This window comes from Aquila chrysaetos, chromosome 6 (assembly GCF_900496995.4).
Source record: "Aquila chrysaetos chrysaetos chromosome 6, bAquChr1.4, whole genome shotgun sequence".
NCBI lineage: Eukaryota > Metazoa > Chordata > Aves > Accipitriformes > Accipitridae > Aquila > Aquila chrysaetos.
In genome coordinates, this window is record NC_044009.1 from 9,338,680 (window position 1) to 9,359,655 (window position 20,976).

A 20,976-nucleotide genomic window follows, 5' to 3' on the forward strand; every position below is an offset into this window, starting at 1 on the left:
AGGAAGCTGTGGTATTTCAGGGCTCTGGCGGCTGTTCCCAGTAGGTCCCTTGTTGTGCTCTGCAAGCTAAAAGCCACTGTTTGTGTCTGCTCCAAGCATGCCCCTTGTCATCAGACTCCTCCATTGGCCCGAGAAAAGGGAACATATGTAGCCACATAATGCAGCTGTAGCATGACATACAGCCATATTTTTGTGGTTGTATTTTCCAATTTTTTCTTGATCCTGCCCCTAGGACAGTTTCTTTGTCTGAAGTTGTTCCTGGAAGTTGAGGACAATCTTGGTGCTGGTTGTTGGTTTTACTAGCAGCTGGATCTGCCCTCAAGTACTTGTGATTCCCTCTACACTTAACACCTCATTAGCTGGAACATCTACTTACAAAGCACAGTTTTGCTGGTCTGAAAAGAAGGAGAATCCTGTTTGACTCGAGCAACACAGATCACTTATCTCAGAGACATCTGAACAGTGGTCCTGGAAATTGACTCCAAATTAAAAACCAGTTGAGAAGAATTATCTGTCCTCCCAGGTAAATCAGGGGCTGATTGATTTCCTCTCTAGTACACCTGCTGAGCAATGTATTCAGCACAAAGCCAGCCTGACACATCCCTGCCTCCATATCCCAAGGTTGGAGGCCTCTGTGATTTCTGTGCCTCCAGGCAATGGAGCACCCATGGTCCCCTTAGAGCTGCTTGCTGGCCCCCTCCTTCTGCTCCCTTTCTCCAGTGCCCTGCACTAAATCCCCTGTTAAAGCCCCCAGCCCAGCACTGATGCAGCAGCTCTGGCTCTTGGCAATGCCAGCTCTCCAGACAGAACAAAAACCATCTCAAGAAAGGAAAAAGCAAAGAGTTGTTTTAATTAAAACCAAATTAAAGGCCTCTCTGATAGCAGCCTGGAGATGAGTAAAGGGGATATGGCAGCCTTTGTCTCAGGAGCTGAGCTTGGCATGAAAGGGGCTGGCAGGTGGTCAGCAAGGATGTGCTGGAGGTCCCCATCCATTCGCTGGTGCCATGTTGATGCCAGGGAGCATCTGCAGTGGGTCAGTCCAGAGGTTGGTGTAACCCGTGGGGCAAACCTCCAGCATCCACAACAGCTCCTGTGGGCCCAGGAAGGGTTTTAATGGCAGAAAGGAGACAGGCTGGAGGGCTGCATGAGCCCAGAAAGATGTGTATTGAAAACTTCCCAACTATTTTCTTTTCCATGGGTTTCCCTGTGTGTTATATACTCCTGGATCTCTCTTCAAAGAACTTGTCCAGTCTCCACTTGAATCGCTGTGAGTTTTGTGTATCCCCAGCTCTGCCGAGGAGCTCCACAGTTCATCTCCCATCCATGTGAAGAATCACCTCCTTTACTCCTGAACCCCAATCTTTTTGAACCTGGCCCTGAACCTCACACAAGTTTCATTCGACAGCCTTGGTTCATTTATGGGAAAAGACAGAGAGCAGCCAGCTTGTCACTGTGCAGGTGAGGTTATGGTTGTTTTCCCCATGTGCATTGCTTATCCTCTGTCACCCCCCTGCTTGTCCCTATTCCTACCATGTCTGTCTGTTGAAGAGGACAGGTCCCAGCTCAGATCTTGCAGGACTGACTGGTGACCTCCCTCTGCTTATAGTGCCTGCCGCTTGCTCCTTTCTACTACCATCTCTTAACCAATTAAAAAGACAAGGAACTTCCCTTGTACCCCGCCGGCCTCTTGCTTTCCTTAAAAAAATTTTGGCAAGGGATTTAATGGGAAGCCTTTGGAAACCACAGCAGATGACATGAACAGATTGCACTGATCTGCGTGTGTTTGGCCACTCTGAAGGGCTCCAAGGGGTTGTGGAGCAGGAGTCCCCTTTGCAGAAGCCCCATGGACTCTCCCCTAGCAGATAGCACATACCCAGGTGTCTTTAACTCTGTCCAGGACAAGGGTGTCTTGTTGTCTTTAACTCCACACCCTCTGCCTTGTACAAGCAGCCTCAGTAGTTCTCTATAACTTACTGGGATTTTTCATACAGGCTGGTGTCACATTGGCCACCACAGCCCCCCTCAAGACACCTGGTCCCCTTGTGGTGCCAGGAAAGGGTGGCGAGGGGCTTCACCCTCACGCTGTGGCAGGGCAGAAACACAGACATGTCCCATGAGTGCAGGAGGAGTCAGCAGCCCCAGCTGCTCACGAAAGTCCCCCGAAGGAGCGCTCGAGAAGGAGAAGTTTCTCCGAGACCAGCCAGGATGCTGATGCCAAGGGGCTGAGGGCATCCCAGTAGCTGCAAGAACCAAGTCTTGCATGGAAAAATGCAAAGAGCCTCCTCCACCGGCAACACTAAAGGGCTCAATGAAAGGACAAACCCATGACCTTTCTGACCATTGTGGCGCCCTGTGCTCGGTATGCATGGCAGGGACCTGCACAACTTCTCTGCCAGCTCTGCTTTGTCCCGGTGGTGCCATGACAGCGTGTCGAGGGGAGGGGAGTCACCTGAGCACTTTTTTGTTGGCAGGTCCCTCGTGTCGCCGGGGCAGCAACCCAAAGAGCAGATGGACAGGCTGTTCCAGGGGCAGCCGCACTCCATCCGTCTTGGATAATTGGGCAGCATTTCCTCCCACTCCCTGCCAGACCCATCTCCTGCCAGCGGACAAACACAGAGCAGGTCTCTGCTCTGGCGCCATGGCCAACACTCCTCAAGGCCTGCAGGGATGCCTCCTCTCCCTCTGCCCAGCCCCAAACTGACCCCCCATTCCTGCTCACATTTTCGGTGCAAGCCCCTGCCTCTCCTTCCTCGAAGACGTGACCTCTCTGCCCACCACCTCCATGGTGCTTGTGCGTTGTTAATGCTGCCCTGTCCCATCCCGCCACTCTCCTGCCTCTGCAGTCTGTGTGCTTCTCCCTGCACACAACCCATGTTCATCCCCCAGCTGTCCCCAGGCAGGAGAAGATAACGGTGCTAGAGCTTATTATTCTGATGAGTCTTCAATAAAAAAATTAAATATTAGCATGAAGAGCTTGTGCATGCATTTGCCAGCATCCAGCTGCTCTCTCACTTTGCAGGACTTGTTCCAGCTAAGTCACATTTTAGCCAAAACCTTAACGGAGTGGATATTCCCACACCCAAAGAGAAAATGTGAAATGCCTATCATACAGCATGCGGCACAGTTCCCACTGCCTCCTGACCTTTTATCTCCACACCTTGGAGGGCTTTTGTTCGCTTTTTCCACACCACCGCATCTCCCTTAGCTTGCTTCTCTTTGGAAAGACCCAGACAACCTGTCTTTTTTCCATCCTTCTGCTGTGGAGGGAGATGTGGTTGCCTCCTTCAGGTCTGCCTTTTTGTTGTAATCACCTCTTAGGAGAAAAGAGCAATTTCACAACATGCCATTGCCTTTGATCCTATATTTGCCTTCTCGTAAACCTACGCCGTCTCAGGGCACCGGAGGATTTTGCTTCTGAGTGCCTTGAACGTAACACATAATGTTGCATTTTTTCAGAGTGTTCGCCAGCATTTGCAAAACTCCTATTTTTAACACCAGCGTTGGCAAAAATCAGGTAGTTTTTTCCCCAGTTTCCTATTAAATGCCATTTCAGCATTCTCAATTTCAAGGATGCCACCCTGTAATTTTATAGTATTAAACAGAGACCTGAGTTTGACTTTTCAGCTTTTCTAGTTTCCTTTGAACAACTTTAAAGCTGTTTTCCAGAAGACTTCTGGACTGTGGATGCCCTGCCACAAAATAGCTTGGGTTACATCCTTTTCTTTTACAAATCGTTAAAAATGACAGCAATTAAATTGTGCATCCTTTTATGTCATTACCTCTGTCAGTATGTAATGCCTGGCAGTTTTTCATCAGAGGTTGCCTACTGGGTAGATTTATTCTCTAACATTGCTATTTCTGGCTAACCATAAAATAATCAAGGACTAAAATGAAAATATTTTCCAGAATACAAAACCCACCTTCTGCCAGTTATGCCTCGTGGTTGTAAAGTCTTCTGGATTAGATTTACATACATAACATGATATCCTGGTGACCATTCTATCTATTCTTTGCTATATATCTAAATCCCTTTTTTTTTTAAGATATATTTTTTAAAACACAGAGTAATAACTTATATTCTTGATTGTTGCTTTTCTCTGCATTCTGGGAAATTGGGAGTTCCTTGTTATTTATATACTTTTATTTAAACTTGCCTTCTCTTTACCTAATTTTTGTTCTTTCTATCTCTGTAAGGTCCTGCTTATTTATGATATCAACTTTTTCAAGAACACCTGACATGTTTGCATTCCTGAAGGAGATACTTTTATAAACTTTACCTTTCCAAAAGTTTCTTTTAACTCTACAGCCAGTTAACAGGCAGCCATGATCGGATAATTTCTGCAGTGTCTAATCTAAGGTTTACCTACCTCATCTAAGGTTTACCTGTCTGTGTTAGGCTCTGTCATAAACTGGGTTCAAATTAGCTGTTGAACACAATACCCCAAATTTCCTGCCCAATTCTACAGTTCTAAATCTATTTTAAATGCTTCAAAAGTGCCTCTTCTCTTTAATTTGTTCCCATGGATACCATTCAAAAGTTTCCTTCATTTTTGGAGTGCAATACTCTTCAAGTCTTCAATGCAATCTACCAGTTGACTTTTGCTTCCTAATTTAGCTGAAGGCTCTAAAACCTGACTTCAGACATTGTAACGGCAACACAAATACGGCTGCTTTCCACTCCTCACTCCTCTCTGGAGCCACCCTTTTCTCCTCAAAGAAGTTCAATCCTTGCCTGAAGCTTTTCTAGGGCTCTGCTGTGTTCCTGGGGGTCCCAGCACAGGATGATGCTTGGTTGACCTGTGCCATCCTCTTACCTTCTTCCTTTCCTCTCTCTCATCCCCTCCTGCTTCTGGTATCAGGTAGTGGCAGAGTTCCTAACACGCATGAATCTTTCACTTAGCAATAGATGAGCTCAGAAATGCCGGAGGAAAGAGCTGAAGGGGAGGGAGCTGCTGGTTCCTCCGTTAGCTCCCCCCGGGGCAGAACCCTGCAACAAGCTAAACAGGTTGAGTGAGGACAGCTCTCCAGTGTCACATTTCAGCACAATCCAGGGCCAGGTGCCCTCACAAAGCGTAAAGGGATGTAAAAGCCTTATTTTGATTTAACTCTGCACAGAGAAACCTCACCACAATGTCCCCAGTGGGCTGGGGATGGCAGTGGGTTGCAGCTAATGCCTCCTTGGATGGTGGCTGGAGGCCAGCACTGCTCGTAAAGACGCTGGTCTGCTCTGGGAAGGGGGATGGGATGGGGGGAGACGTCTGAGGTCCCCCCAAAATGTCTCTTTACGGTAGAGATCAGGGACCAGGAATCTTGAGCCATGAGGGATCAGGGACTGGGGATCTTGAGCCATGAGGCACTGGGCAGCACCCAAGGTTCAGCCCCTACTGCTCCCCCGCTTCCTCCTGAAGGACCAGACCTGCTTCTCCACCAGACTGCAGAGCATTTGGGGTGACCGGGAGAGGCAAGGAAGGATGGAGGGAGGCTGTTCTCGGTGACAGACTGCAATCACATAGATCCACAGGGTCTCTTGCTGTTCACACACCCTTCACAGAGGTTAGAAAAACCCGCTATTGGGAACAGTTCCTCCGTCCCTGCTGAGCTCAGGAACATTAAGTAGGTGATAATAAGCAGTCCCTGAGCAGGAGGGCCTGCTCTCCTTTGGAAAGTGCTACTCAAGACAATTTATCATTCAGACAAAGAGGGGGAAAAGGGTTAAACATTGCCCGGCCTCCCCAACCAGCGGTGGCTTTGGTTATCTGCAGCATGGCTGCAGGGCTACATGGTGCCTGTACATGTTCAGGGATCAAGAGTTAAGTGTTTAAATGATAAGTGATATCTTAAAAACATAAGTTTAGCAATGAATCTTTGCCGACAATACTGTACTATTAGTTAATAGGCAGAATTAACTCACTGGCCTGGGGCCAAGCCCGTCACAGCCAGAGCCAGAACAGCTGAAGCTGCTTTTCACTTGGGTTTTGCTTTTACGGGATTTGCTGCTGCAGGGAGACTCCAATTTCTGTAAAAATATGCTCACGTTTTCCTCCTCCCAACCTGCCCCTGGAAGCTCAAGGCTCCTTGGAGCCTGAGGGTTTCAGCCAGGAGCTGAAAAGCTTTCCTTTCACATGCAGAGACGTGAGCAAGGGTGCCAATTTCCCGCAGGGTTTCACTCCGTGGCCCCCGACCAGCTGCCTGCCTGCTCTCGGCAGGTCTTTACAGGCAGATTTACTGCTCTAGGTGACACCAAGGGACTCACTCCTCATCCTGCCCATCCAAAATTAACTGTCCTCTCCTTCAACTGGGGGATTGAGCTTGATCAAGTAGCTCCAGGGGATGGAGCTTCCCTGGACTGCAGGAAGAAGCCTCTCCTGGATCCTTCTGTTAGCTGGGGTTCCTTGGGTGATGCTCCCTCTCACTCCTGGTGCTGGGATGGCTGCACTGAGCCTTGAGTCTGTGTACGACAGCTCTGTACCCGCAATTGCATGGAAGCTGCTTCATACACATTGCTTCCCTTTGTGTCTCCCTTGACTCCTGGATGTCACCTGCTGCACCTCTTTAACCTTGCGGAGGGTGAGAGGAAGCCACCTCCTCCAGTGTGATGAGCTTCATGTGCAAATGAAACCTGTTCTTCCTGCACCAGGAACTGAAGATGCTGCATTAAATGCGTCACCATCAAACCCATTTTAATGTCCCCTAGATGTCATCTCTCTTGGCTCTGTCTGCCTGGGAACCATCTTTTGATGTAAACTACCACATAGATGCAACTGAAGTGATGGCTGTCCCATTTTTGTAACTCCAGTGCTGCTATATTCCCAGACAAGGCTTTATCTAACGCTCTTTGCAGCAGGGTTTGAGCGTCCTACGACAGTGCTGCCCAAGGGTTAGATGTGGGCAGCAACTACCAGTAAAACCAATATACCTTGGCTCCCAAAGTGGGACCAGCTGCCTGATGGTGGTCAGGTCCATGTGACACAGTGCTGCGGCCACTTGTCACCAGATGGCAGCAAGGAGAGCATCAGCCAGCTCACATTGTCGTTCCTGGCTGAGGACAGCAGTGAGGATGTACAGCACTCCCTGGTCCATGACCATCCTCCACGAAGGCCACTAATTCTGGTGCAGAATGAGAGGAAGGTACAGAAAAGGACACTGGAGGAGGTTCAGCATCACTCATCATGGCAGGGTGCTTTGTGGCACTTGCTAGTCTGCTCCAAGCTGCTGGCTTGGTGACTGGAGAAGCTCGTGGACTTCAGGACAGAAGGTGGAGGCTGGTGGCACTCCCTACACTGACAATAGCAAGTTTGTGAGGGTCGCTGTGGGGCCTTGGCACGCCTTCCCAGGGATGCCGAAGGGATGCGACAGTCATAGAAAGCCCTTCGTGGGAGCAGAGTGAAGGCATGAGGTGGGACCGGTGCTCACCATTCATGACTGACTCTGAAGAGCATCTTCAGGGGACAAACTGGACTCCAAGGAGCACATAAGAACTTCAAAGTCACTGAGGCAGTCAGACAATAAGTCTGTGTAATCCAAGGTCCCATCTCCAGCAGCAACAGCCTAAGGGAATGCTCTAAGGAGTTGAAGAAGAGGGAAGGTCTCCAGTGACTGTTCCCTCAGGACAAAATTCCCACTGTGTCTGGCACACAGCCCTGGAGAGCTGCAAGAAAATCCTGAGGGTCTGGGTGGACTCTGGCAAACAGACAGGGCTGCTGCTTGCTCTTGGACTCTAGGATGTCACTTTGGAGAACTGGGTGGATCCTCTGGGACATACCTACCTAGGGCACTGCAGGACACTAAACCAGCCCTGGGATCTGGGAGGATTTAAATGATGGTTTCAGGAGTTTGGAAACGGTGAGTGCTTTCTAACATCTGGTGGGAAATGCTGGGTGCTCCAGAGCAGCGGGGAGCGAGGGGACCGTTGTAGGCCCTGGGAAATGGGGGAGCCCTGGGAGAGCGCTGGGATGGTGGGTAACTGCAGCGATGCTTGGGGTCCTTGACCTGCAGAGGAAGATGTCTGGAGGCAGGAGCAGCAAGACCACTGCCTGTCCCTGTCCCTTCTGCCTCCTTCTGTAATGAATTGGGCACTTGCCATGCAAAAGTGAACCTTAACGAGGCACTAAAGACGAAAGCTTCTTCACAGACTATGGACCTGGGCCGGAAGATTCTCTGGAGGCTGCTGCATTGAATGTGGGGCCAGCCTGTATGACCAGTAACATCTGCAGTGAAATGAGCTCCCAAAGGGATCAGAGCCTGTAGTTGGCCACATGGAGTTGGGGAAGCCCATTTGGCTCACGCATATGGCCAACATCATCAGGGACCCTTGACCTCCTCCAAACACACCTGTGGTTGGCAAGAAATGAGTCACCTGCCATGGGTCAAGGCAGGAAACCCAAGACATTCAAGCTGCTGGTGCAGCAAAGGGAAGGAAGAGCGCAGTGAGCCAGGCCTGTTTTTTCAGTGCCTTAGATGCTTCGATGAGTTGAAGGGTAGGGATCCATCCTGGCAGTCCAGTGGCTCTTCAGCTCTTGGCCTATGAACCTTGCGTAGCTCATGTAGAGCTCCACAGGCAGGGTGTGACCTTCCCTGAGAAGATCCTCCAGGACACATGCGTGCTTTCTGCAGGATGCATTAGACCCTCCTTCCCAGCCAGAAGAAACAGGGGCACAGCTATGGGAGGTGAGCAGAGGGGCACTGCTGGGTGCAAAGTGGATGCTAGCAGGCTGGATGGGGTGAGGAGGAGATCTCAGGGTGGTGGCAGAGGGGACCTCCTGGGGCAAACAGTCCTGGTAACAGTCACACATGTCCTGACGAGGGTTTGGCTCATGAGGTGCCCAAAGGGCAGATTTGGCTCCCAGGCACAGGGGGAAGTCAGGGCTGTTGGGTGATGTGGGGGAGAGGTGGAGCTGGGTCTCAGCTTGCACCTTCTGGGAAAGTCCTGCTTGACCCCAGCCGATGCGAGCTCACAACTGCCCCACGCGGGAAATGAGGCAACTCCTCCTGGGTTGACTCCAGGGGGGGTCAGGGCTGCCCGGAGCCTGCCAGCAACAAGCCACGGATTTTTCCCAACTCCCGGGTTTTTTTTGTCCTGCTGGACATGTCCCTGGGCCCTGCCCGCAGCCCGCGCTCTCCTCCACCGCCTTCGCCCCCCCCCGCCCCTCTCCCCGGGACACCCCACGCCCGCCCCGGCGGGGGGGCGAGGGCCAGGCGGGCGCACCCCCGGATGGAGGGATGCTCGGCCCGGGGCCGCCGGGCCGGAGCGGGGCGGCGGGCGGTGGGAAAGGCGGAGGCGGGGGCATCCCTCCGGGACGCCCCCCCCCCGCCCCCGCCCCTCTCCCCGGTTTTTGCGGCGCGCAGTCAACCCCGGCGAGGAAGATTTGGGCTGAAATCACGGCTTTCTCTGGATGATCGACAGCTCCGGGAGAAACCATCGGCGGGCGGGGGGAGCCGCCGCCCGCCGCCCGCCCGCCGCCCCCCGCCGCGCCGCCGGCCCCCCGCCGCCCCCCGCCCCGCCGCCGCCCGCCCGCCGCCGCCGCCCGCCGCCCGCCGCCCCCGCCGGCAGCGCGGCGCCCCGGGGCGGGGCGGGCGGCGCGGGGCGCTCCCCCGCGCGGCGGCGGCGGTGGCTCGGCCCGGCCGCGGCGGCGGGGCCGGCGGTGCGCTCCGTGCCCGCGGCCGTGCCCGCGCCGGCGGCGGCCCCAGCGAGGGGGCTCGGCTCTGCGCTCCGCCGCCGCCGCCGCTCCCCCGCCGCCTCCATGGAGCGCCGGCCGCGCCGCCTCTGATGTCCGGCCCGGCGCGCACCATGGGGCCGCTGTGGCTCTGCTGCCTGCCCCTCGCCCTGCTGCCCCTGCTCGCCGCCGTGGAAGGTAAGGGGGGGCTCGCGGGGGGCGGGGGCCCTTCTGGGGCAGGGCGAGCCCCCCTCCGGCGTTTATTTTTGGGGGTCTTTTCTCCCTTTTTCCTTTTGGGGGGGTGGCACTCGGTCCCCCCCCCCCCCCCCCCCTCCGCCGCACCCCCTCCGCAGCGCTGGAGGGGAGGCGAAGTTTTGGGGAAGTGCTGCCCCGGCTGGAGGTGTTGCCGCCGGAGCCCGGTGCGGAGCTGGGGGCCCCTCGCGTGTCGTCGTCCGTGTCCCCCCCCCCCCCCCCCGCCTCGTCCCCAGACCCTCCCGATCCCTGCGTTGCCCTTCTCTCCGCCATCCCTTCGCCAAGGTGGGCATCCCTCGCCGGCACCCCGGCCCCCCCCCCCCCCGCAGCAGGTCCCCCGGTGCTGGTTGGGTACCGCGGAGCCTCTCTCCTAGGGATGCCCGGGCTTTGCCACGCCGTGCCCGCTGCCGGCGGCTGGGAGAGGCTTTGGGGCGCACCTCAACAAGGCCTTGCCGGCATCCTGGAGCTCATGGCCGGCTCCCCGTTGGTGGCGTGGCTTTCCCGGCGTCCCCGGGAGGAGCTGGGCTCCCCGCCGAGTTCCCCCCGGTTCTCAGACAAAGCAGAGCCTGGCGGCAGGTGGGGAGCTCCTGCGGGGCTGGCTGTGCGGGGAAGGTGCTGGGCGGGAGCCCAGTGGTGGAGTCTAGGCAAGGGGGGACTCTTCTTCCTGCTCCCAAGCCCATCTCAGCCATGCCTGCCTCCCTCCAGCCCACCCGCTGCACGGGTGCCCCGGGAAGCGCCGGAGAACTGGGCTGGGCAGAGGTGAGAGCAAGGTGTCAGACCAAAAAGCGGCTCATCCCGGAGCAGCGCGGTCCACGGGATGCCCATCCCGGGAGGGCTGTGTCCGAGCTGGTGAGGGGCCGGGTGGCTCTGCTGTCCCCCCAGCTTCGCTGGGCTGGCGGGCAGGCTGGGCGGCCGCTGCTGGCCTTGGGCGTGGAGGCACCGGGGCGGTGGGAGCTGCATGGACGGTGTTTGTCTGGAACATAGATGAGGCACCATTTATTAAGTTGGAGTTTTGGGAGATGACTCATATGTTGGCCAGCTATACATCGTGATATTTACAATATGGGAGCTTGGCATAAATAGGACTATTTACGTTGCAGTGGAGAGCGCTAGCCAGCTCTGCTATTCAAATGAGCCCAGTATGTTTTTAATTATGGGGAGGGGAGGGTTGAGGTGATGAGCGTGTTTGTGGGAGCATACGTGTCCACGTGGGACATCTGGCCTGATCAGCTGATGGCGTTGACACTTACAATGGGGTTTGTGCTTGGCCAGCGGGGCCCGAGTGGGCTTGGCCGTGCAGAGCCAACGCTGCTGACTATGGCAGGGGAGGGAGCCGGGCGCCTTGTGCAGGGGCAAGGTGACATCTCCACCCTGCCCTGCCCTTCCCACATGTTGACAGGAGCTGCCGGGTGGTGCTGGGGGATCGGTGACCGGCTCCCGGGGCTCTTGCACGCTTGAAGACGTGGGTGACCTTCCCACTGTCACGGCAGCAGCAGCGGGGACTGGATGCATGAGTGCCTGGGCTCATCCCAAGGGATGGGGAAGATATGTCTGGGGATGCAGGGGTGGCCAGCGCTGGCAGGGGGTTTCACCCACCCAAGGCGATCACCGTAAGGTGTGCTCCTCCATGGATGGGGACGCTCCCAGGAAGATGGTCAATGGGCGCCCTGCACTATGCTTCCAGCGACCATCGCCATCTGGAGCTGAACGCATTGATTTGGGTTCAGTGGGGTTCCCCCCGCGCCCCTGGTGTTGCCTCCTGTGTGTTACGGGGTTGCGATGGTGGCTTGCAGTGCCGATGCAGGCAACCAACTACCGTGTCCCAGCCTTTCCCTCCTTGCAAAGGCTTCTGGAGAGCTGGCAAGGCAAAAGCGTGCAGGACGCAGCTCCCCGGTCGCACCTCTGCTCCTTCCTCCCCTTTGGGAGCTGCCTCTTCCCGGGGCTCCCTGGGATGCTTGGACGCAGCTTCCATCTGTGTCTCTGGGTGCTCTGGGCCCCGTTGGTGTGGGCAGACTGACCCAACAGCAGCTGCTGGCCAAGGAGGTGGTGGCTGGACCCTACCACATCACCCTGGCCACAGGGCACCTCCGTGGTGGTGATGCCCTCTGCACTGCCATCAGCAGCTCTGGCAAATTCCCAGGGCCAAAATGGGGGCGAAAAAGGCTCGTTCAGGGGAAGAACGCGTTATGGTTATTTGCCCAGGGATCCTGTCTCCTGAGTCCTGTTTTCAGCTCTGCTACAGAGCTTTTCTGTAATGCTGGTAATTTCACTTGTCTCCTCTGTGCCTCAGTTTTCCTAATTACAAGGCGTAAAATAATACAAGCATCTTTCCCAAGGGAGCCGCGAGGTTTTGTTAATGAACATGACAAAGTGCTTTGGGATCCGTGGTTGAAAGCGCAGCCTTAGTCAGTGTGCATGTGTGTGTGGTGTTTATTTATCTACATGCTTTATATTTCTCTGTACGCTATATATTCACTTGCATTTAACAAACCTTAATTAGAAACAAAGCCGATAGGGAAGGAAATATAAACAGGAGTGTGCATGAAAATTGGAAGTTGATTACTCACTGGCCAGCAGAATACATGTCTTGGGCTCGGGAGGAAAGGCTGTTTGGTTAAAACTGGCTCTGTTAAAAGGAAATGTGAAAAGAACATAAAACATAAATCAATATGGAAAACAGGGAGGTGGATGACAACATACATAAAGCAGAGGTTAAGAATTGCATACAGTTGTTAAGGCAGTTGCAAGGTAACGTATCTGCAGCTGAGAAAGTTCAGGCTTATAAAAGGAAAGTTTTTTTTGTGTGTTTTTTTTTAAAAAAACAAAACCAGAAAGTCAAGAACAAAGGAGTCCTGGAAGGGTCTGGATCCCACACTGGTTGGTAACAGTGCTGCTATCACTAACGGCTCCTCTTTGTATTCCTGCTGGCATATGCTGCACGTGTATCTGGAGTACTGATACTTCCGAGGTATTTTTGGGGGGAGCTGGGAAGGGCACTTAGGTATTTTAAAATCAACAGCCCGGCTAACTCGCGTGCGAGGAGGCGGGGGGGGGGAAACCTGAAGGCGCTCTTCACCCCGTTGGAGTTAACTTTTCATAAACCTTGAGGTGCTGGCAAGTTTCCCGAGGGCTGGAGGAAAGCCAGCCGTGTGCCAAAAAATGCAAAAGAAGAAACGAGATGGCCCTAATATCTGTGAGGGTGCAGGCAGCCCGGGAGCCGGCAGCATGGAGGCAGCGACGGGCTCTGATGGGTGAGGGAGAATTGCCTGGCATGAGTCTTGCTGGGAGGCGGCATCATGGGTGAGGGGACTCGATGTTGAGCATCCTTCTGTGCCAGGTGGTCGCGATCCTGAGTCCGGTCTTGGGCTTGGAGAGGGATGCTGGGATGGGAGGGCCGTGTTCTCTCCCGGGGTGGGCATCCCTGGGGCACGCTGTGGCTGAGGTGCTGGACACGAACACCCGTGCCCATCCTCTGAGTAAGCTGGAGACAGGACCTTTTTTGTCCTACATAGTTAATAATGTATTATAATGTACACAATATACATTACGCATTTATTATATTGCACACATGTACATAAGATGCAGTATATTGTATTTTACGTATGCTATGACTTACTTTATTGTTAAAATATAGTCACCTCTCTTGACACATGATCGTGACACTGCTGAGCACCTCCACAGCCTCCTCCAGGCCCAGGGCAGTGCAGGGGGATGCCAGGGAACACAGGGCTTGGTCTGTGCCTTGTTGCATCCGGCTTTGTGGTCTCAGTGGAGGAAGAATTTAGCCATCCCACCGAGGTTACGAGTCATGCCAGAGCAGTTGCTTTGACCTCGGTGCTCCAGGGAGGTGGCGTGTGCATGGGGTGTGCCAGGACCATCGGAGCTGCGGGACCATCCCGGTAAGCCCAGCACACGCCACTGGCGGCAGAGCAGCAGGTGCAGGGAAAAACAGAGGATCTGTCAAGAAGCCGATCCACCCTATGTGTGTTTGAACTCCAGATCTGCAAATGCTGTCCTGAGTCCAGGCTGGAAATGAATTTTTGACAAATGGGACTGAGGTGCGGAGCAGAGACGGTGGTTTCGGGTCAGTCGTGTGCTGCCTGTCTCCCTGTTGCTCCCTCCCCTCTCCAGCCCTATTTCCTGCGTTAATATTTGACGAGGTGCATTCCTTGCACCCGCCTGCCCTTTACATTACTGGGGCAGAGGCAGGGAAAACTCCTTTTGGAGACCAAATAAATTGGTGCCTGATTTAAACGTCTGTGTAGCTGCCATTGCCACTCTGCTCCTCTGCTTTACCTGGGCGGGAGCAGCAGTTGCTCCCGATCCATGCTGTATTTCCAGCTACTCTGGATGATAAAAGCTGAGGGAGCAGATGCTGGAGGGAGATGCCAAGAGGACGGAGCTGTAGGGGACAAGGGCTCGGAGCTGCGTGGCCACCAATGTCCCCCAGCTCCTTGTGACACCCTACAGAGGGATCTGTGGGTGCCAAGGGGACATACGTGGCTGTGGAGGTGCTGTCAAGGGGTTTTGGAGCTGTCGCCCAAGGATGGAAGCAGCAGTCTCCTTTGCAGATGGGCTAAGGATCTGCCTGCACTAGTCAGTGGCCGTTTGTGTATACATACCTGAGCTGGCTGTGAAGAGGGGTGGGCACCAGCGGGGCTGTGAAACCTGCCTGAGGAGCTGGGTAGATATTGGATGCTGAGATACCTCCTGAGGCCCGAGTGCTTTTGTGCGAGTATAGCTTGAGCTGTGATAAACGAGAGTCTGAGCCCACCGCTGCTGCCCCAACACGCACCTGCTGCCAACAGACCGACCCTGCTGAGATGGGTGCTTGTGTGTGGGTCTGTCCGGGAGCTTCCCATCCTGCAGAAAGTCCTTTTTTACCAAGAAAGACCCCCCCATCGGCTCCCATCCTGGTTTGCAATCCCTCCCAAACCTGGCTTCTGGTTTGCAGAGACGCCGGAACGAAGTGTGGCTGCCCGTTGGATCGTGTTGGGATGGGGGTAGCGGGGAGATCTTCGGAGGCAAAAGTTCAGCCGTTAGATAAGGGGGTAACGTCAGGGCCTCCTGCGATAAGGTGCTGACGTGCGGTGCCAGGCGGGAGGGAGAGGCAGCGCCTGGGGGGGGGAGTCAGGAGGGGGCTCTGCCCTGGCTGGTACCCAGTGATGCGGGGAGCACAGGGGGTATCACTGGGGATGCTGGAAGTGGGCATGGACCCCTCAGGGGCTGGGAGGTGGCAGCTAGGAGGGTGTGAGGAAGGAGAGGTGCCCCGGAGGGGGTGTGCAGCGATATATCAATACCGACTTTATATCAATATCGGGTGTTTCAGGAATGTGCTGGATGGATGGTGATTTGTGCCAGGGTGCAGGCACAGGGGTGGCTGTGCGGGGTGTGCCGGCCCTCCCACTGTGCAAAGCAGGGTGAAGGCAAAGGAGTAAGTGAGGATCATGCCGTGCCGTCCGCCCCTCTCTGAATTTCTGTGCTTGGGGATGAAGGGAGCAGCATTAGGTCTCTGCTACCCCTCTGACGCGACTTGCAGCACCGATTGCCAAACGTTCAGGGACATGAAATGGGCCACAAGGGCAGAAAGCACAGCTGTAATTGTGGATGGTCCCTGCCTCCGTAAATGTCACATAGGGGCGTTATTCAGAAATTATAGTTTTAGTGACTGTGAGTAATCGCAGCTCTTTGGAGAGCGCATGAGAGGAGGATCTCTTGATTTAGACCTGAGCATCACGTGCGATGTGGTGCAAGGCATGGGGCCGGCTCCATAGGAGCAGGTTCAGTCTCCCGGGCGGCACGAGAAGGGGCTGGTGAGCTCCAAAAGTTGGTGAAGCTTTATCAGTCGGTCTAATAAATTTTGTTCTTTCCACCTTACCTCTCTTAGAGGCAGACCATCGCATCCGTAAAATGACCAGCACTTAAAAATACTACACAGTAACATTTTGTAAGTAAGGCAAAATGAGGGATCTAGCCAAAGGGAGCAGCTAAAATAGTGAAATACTTGCACGTGATGTAGGAAATGATATTAAAGCTCCGAATAAACACACACGTCCGTTTAATGTATGGGTTTTTAAAAAAAAAAAAAATCTTGATTAAATGGCAAATTGAAGGAGGTCACCAGAGGTAAAAAGATGTTCTTCAGAAAGTATCTAAAAGGGAAAAATAGAAAAAAATCAGAAACTGAGGCGTGGAGAATGTAAAACCGTATATGGCAGGCTGAGAGGAGTTTGAAAAATAACTTGTGAGAAGAAATGAATTATCCCTCCAAGTTGCCCCTCAACAAATGAGAATCGGGAGGTTAAACCCAACCAGGATGGAACACTTGGGGAGATGGGGAACGACTTCAGTGTCCCCCCAAATGGCCGTGGCCAAGGGGACTCGTGCCAAGGAGCTTTCCTTCCCAGGGCAGGGCTGAGAGACTGCCCTGAAGTTGTGGCAGAAGAGCTTATATTTTAAAACAAATTGGTAAATCGAATATTTGGACCAGAGCAAATGGGACAAGCATCCTTTAAGAAGAGCTCCCTGGGTGATCCAGGAGACTCCAGAACAGTAATTTTAGAGGAAGGGCTCTCTTATGGATTAAAATCTGCTTAAAGAGGGGGAAACAAAGAGTCAGTTTTCCTACTGGACGGGGGTCAGCGTGAGGCTTGCGCTGTGCGACGTATTTATAAACGCACCAGAAAGGGGTGGGAACTCGAAGGCAAGAAAGTTTGCAGATTATACAAAATTATTCAGGATGATAAAAACAACAGTTGTCTTTAAAATATTGTAAAAGGATCTCATGACACTGGATAACCAGGCTATAAAGTGGCAGATTAAATGTAGTCAGTGATGAATGAAAAGAGATTCACATGGAAAAAATTACCCTAAACCCATGCATACACAGTGGCAGTCTTTAAATTACTTATTAGCATTTTAAGAAAGAGATCTTAAAGTCATTGTGGATGGCTCTTTGAAAGCATCAACTCAGAACTGGGAAAGGCTGGGAAAGGAGGGTGAAGATGCTTGTACAGGAGAGGTACAGGGGCGGGGGGGCTTCAGGAAAGATGCAGCTTGCGGGGGCGGGGCACAGCGGTGCATCGGACCACGGGAGGTGTGAAGAACAGGGTGATGAAGGGGTGACGATTCATTATTTTATATTTTTTCACTCGCTCTTGAGTTCTCAAGCAGCAGGTTTAAAACCAAGAGCGATGGAGGGTTGGAAGCAGGGGTGCGTTGGGCACAGCGAAGCCCACCCCTGCCCGTCCTTGGTACCAGGGGCATCAGGAAGCCCTTGATGCTGGGCTGCAGAAAGTGGGGTGCTTTCTGCACCTCCCCCCTGAGTGTCCCCCTGGTACGCTGCTGGAGGTGGGAGGGAAACCAGGAGTACCTTTGGCTCAGCCTCCTGTGGTGGATGTGGTAATTGAGGTCTGTCCCAAAGGCTAAGGCATCTTCTCCAGGCTCTGATGCTGGATGCCCATGCGTAGTGGGAGCCCCATCGCCTGCCAGCTCCCAGCTTGGCTTTCAAGACCATCTGCAGCTTCCAAGGCAAAGTGCTGGGGGTGTCCACATCGCTCCGGGTGCTCCTCACCTTGGCCATGATGGTGGACCCTACGGGTGCGGAAACACCTTCCAGCCTTATGCAGGCTCTTGATTTTGGCAGGGTGGCCGGACAAGGGTGAGGTCCGCTGGAAAATGCCTGTTGGCGCATGCCTTTGCCCTCCTTGGCGTTTCGGAGGGCAAGAGCATCTAGTTGGAGCTGGGGGAGGAAAGGAGCTACCCGCAGCCCTGGGTTCATCTGGAGGGGGCGAAGGCTGGGTTTAGGGGAGGTGCTCGGCCCCTCGCCCGCCGGCTGAGCGGGTCGGGGGATGGCGAGCGCGGCCGAGCATGTGAACATCCCCACGGCGGAGGGGACGCCTTGAGCCGCGCGGGCTCGTGCTCAAAAGGCCAGACAAAGGGAACAATGGGCTCCGCGGCTAGGCTCCTGGGCAGCCTGCGGCTGGCTGCTGAGCCCCCAGCATGGGAGGGGAGGGGGAAGTGGCTGGGCTGGCCGCAAAGGGCTCAGTTCCCCTCTGCTCCCACCCAGGCTTTGGGGGCCACTGGGACACCTGGTCGTCAGTGGACTGAAGGACGAGCTGTGTCCCAGGCGATGGTTATCGCACAGCGAGCAGCTCGCTGCCTGCGCCCAGCTGGGCCAGGCTTATCTGGGGTCCGTCTGCCCGGCAGCAGGCTGAAACAAGTCCCGCTCCATGGGAGGTGTTGCCCCAGGTCCCAAAACACGTCCCCAAAGTGTTTGGGGCCCTGCCAGAGCCTGGTGAGCTCTGGTTGCACGTCCTCACCGTGGCTTGCAGGGACCCTTGTTGGGGGAGGCTGTTGCAGCACTGCTCTGCTGCTGTGAGGCAGAGGCAGGGGAGAGCCAGGGAGGGCGAGGAGGGTCAAACAGGGGCTGGACCCTCCGGACCCTCTGTCCAGACCCTCTGTGAGCCTGGACAACTTCAGCAGAGGGATGCAGGACCCCTGGTGCACAGGGGCCGTGAGAGGCTGTGTATGAGAAGTATCCCATGCGCCATGGTGTGGCAATACAGGTTCTTCCTATCCCAGAGTCTCTCAGGGCAAGGGAGGACTGATTGGAGCACTCTGTCTTGGAGCAGGGGACAGGGAGTCCTTGGATGGTCTTCAGCCTCCAGAGGAGATCCTGCTTTTCTGAGCCTCCCAGGAGGCCACTCGTTCATGCGGGGTGGCCACTGAACACAAGTGCTTTGGCTTGGGTTGATCGCTGAGACTAGAGGGTTGGGCATAATGTGTCTGAGGGCAAACTGGGCAGGAACAGGCTGCTCAGATACCTCCAGGTGTGTGGTTGCTTTCACCCAAGAGACTGGTGCGTGTGTCCTACCAGGACCTGTATCTGCCTGCATCCACTGTTCACTCCCCCCAGGCATGGGCCGGTGGCCATAGCTGGTGAGGTAGCTGGCAGCATCCTCCCCTGCTCCTGCTTCCCATGACTCTGTAGCTCATTCTCCCGGGGTATGGACAAGGTGCTGCCTCTGTGAGTCTGGCTTCAAGCCTTTCTCTCACGAGATGCATCTCGTTCTTGCAGGCTCAGCTTTTTGTACGGCCAGTGTTTGAGCTGTTAGGTAGGGGTGATGGGACTCACCAGTCTGACCCAGGAAGAGGGCTTGGTCCTAGGACATGCCTGGGGACAATGCCTTTATCCCATATCTACCACCTATTCTGAGGATGTGCCTGAAGAAGCTGTTTGTGGTCATGAATAAGAGCTAGGTGTGCTCTGGACTGACAAATACATGTGCAGCTGGTTTGAGGCAAGGTATGGTAGAAAGTCTGCTGAAGATCAGGGTCGGGCCAGCTAAATGAGTTGGTTGCAGCAGCAGGGAGGTTGAAGAAGCCCTGGGCCGTCATGGAGAGGTTTGTGCGGTGGTGAGCGGGTGTGAGCTGGCTGGGCAGCTGCCCCAGCTGGTGCACGCCACATGCTTGGGTGCGAGATGGGCTGGAGCACGAGGGGTCACATCTCACCGTGCAGAGGTTGCAGTCGCGTTTCATGATTTGCTTTGCTTGTAATCCCGTTTCCAGGCTCCACAACGGCAACTCGGAAACCTTTACGGTGAGCCTCACTTAATAAATCTTTGCCTTGTTTTACTTTTAAGCCTGTCTGGTATCAGGGGACAAAGCGAGCAGGAAAAATGCGTGAACTGGGGGCAGCACGGATAAAATAAAACAAGGTGTACGAGCTGGCTGGAGTGCTTTGCTTGCAGGGAGGGGGGCTGGTCAGGCTGCAGAGAGTTAATTGTGGCATGCCAGCTTTGGGGAAAGCATTTCCTGCAGATCTCTCCTGCAGGATCCCTGTCACCTCCAAGGTTGCTTGCGGAATGCCCTTGCAGGTGGCTGAGTGCTGGTTTTGTGTGCTTGTCCCCAGCCTTTGTATGCATGCCCCAGCGCGCAAGCTGCCTGTGTGCATGCTGAGAGAGCACCTGCGTGTTAAATGCGAGCAGGCACGTGCCTTCCTTGCTGCTCTGGCGTAGAAACGGACACAGCTCCAGGAGGGAAAACAAGCCGGTGTTGTGGTTTTTTGTCTTTCCCTCGGGAGCAGAGAGCAGCCAGTGCCTGGACGTGGGGAATGGCTGGTGGAAGGGTATTAATTGCCCAGTGCTGGAGCATGCCGAGTGGTGGGATGGAGATGTCTGCCCCTCAGAGCTTGCTCCTGCCTGGCACAGGGTGTGATGATGTGGCAGCGAGGGCGTGGGTCGAGGCAGGCAGAGCAGAGCAGCCCCACGAGGGACAGTTTCCAGCCAGGTTGGGCAAATGCATTCCTCGGACAGAGCATGGAGCCGCCCTGTCCATGCCAAAACTGGGACAAAGCCCTGCTCCTTTTACCCACCTTGCAGAGGGATGGATAGTCCCTGTGTAACAAGGACCCTCCTGGGCTTCTTCCATCCTTGGTGCATGTTAGCACCGTTCTGGAGGCGCGGAAAGGATAAACACAGAAGTGTGCATGATGCTGTGTGGAAATCCCTTGATGGCAGACGCATAGCAGTGCAGTGGGGTGCTGGAGTGGGCTGGAGGAGCAGGCTGTGCTAGCTGCTCTGGAGGGGAAGGGGTGCTGAGCATCTCCGGGACTTGTCCCCATTTGTCTGCTCTACCTTTGGGGAACCTCAAAGAGAGTCCTCAGACAGATGCAGAGCAGTCGGGAGCAGGGCAGGCACAGGAAAGGTGCTAATTAGGATGTTGGCAGCATTAGTAGGGGTTGGTGTCTGGCTAGTGGAAAGTGTTGAACAGGCAGTGCAAGGTCTGCTCTGTGTCGCACTCAGTGTAAATCTCCAGGCAGCAGGCAGCTAGCAAGTCTGCGGGTGGGATGAGGCCAGCTCAGGTGTGTGATGGAGTGTCCTAGGGTAGGTGGGTGCTGCTTTGAGTCCACCCGTGGCAGCTGGTTGATGATCATGATATGGCTCTGTCATGGGGGGGGGGGCAGATCTGCTCTGAGCATCACCTGGTGATGGGGAGATGCCTGCTTCGGGTGGCTGTGCTGCTGCTGCACAGAGCCAGTGTCTGATACACCTGATTTTCTCCTCCTCCT

General features: G+C 54.6%; 1 protein-coding gene across 2 annotated transcripts in view; it reads left to right on the forward strand.

The window, feature by feature from the left end:
• Positions 1–9,638: 9,638 nt before the first annotated feature.
• The window catches only part of EPHB2 (EPH receptor B2), a 138,775-nt gene continuing 127,437 nt past the window's right edge, over positions 9,639–20,976 (forward strand). For both annotated transcript variants that reach the window (XM_030017856.2, XM_030017857.2), the window contains exon 1: positions 9,639–9,851. In XM_030017856.2, the coding sequence (XP_029873716.1) occupies positions 9,767–9,851 (85 nt within the window). In that variant the 5' untranslated portion in view covers positions 9,639–9,766. The remainder of the gene's footprint in view (positions 9,852–20,976) is intronic.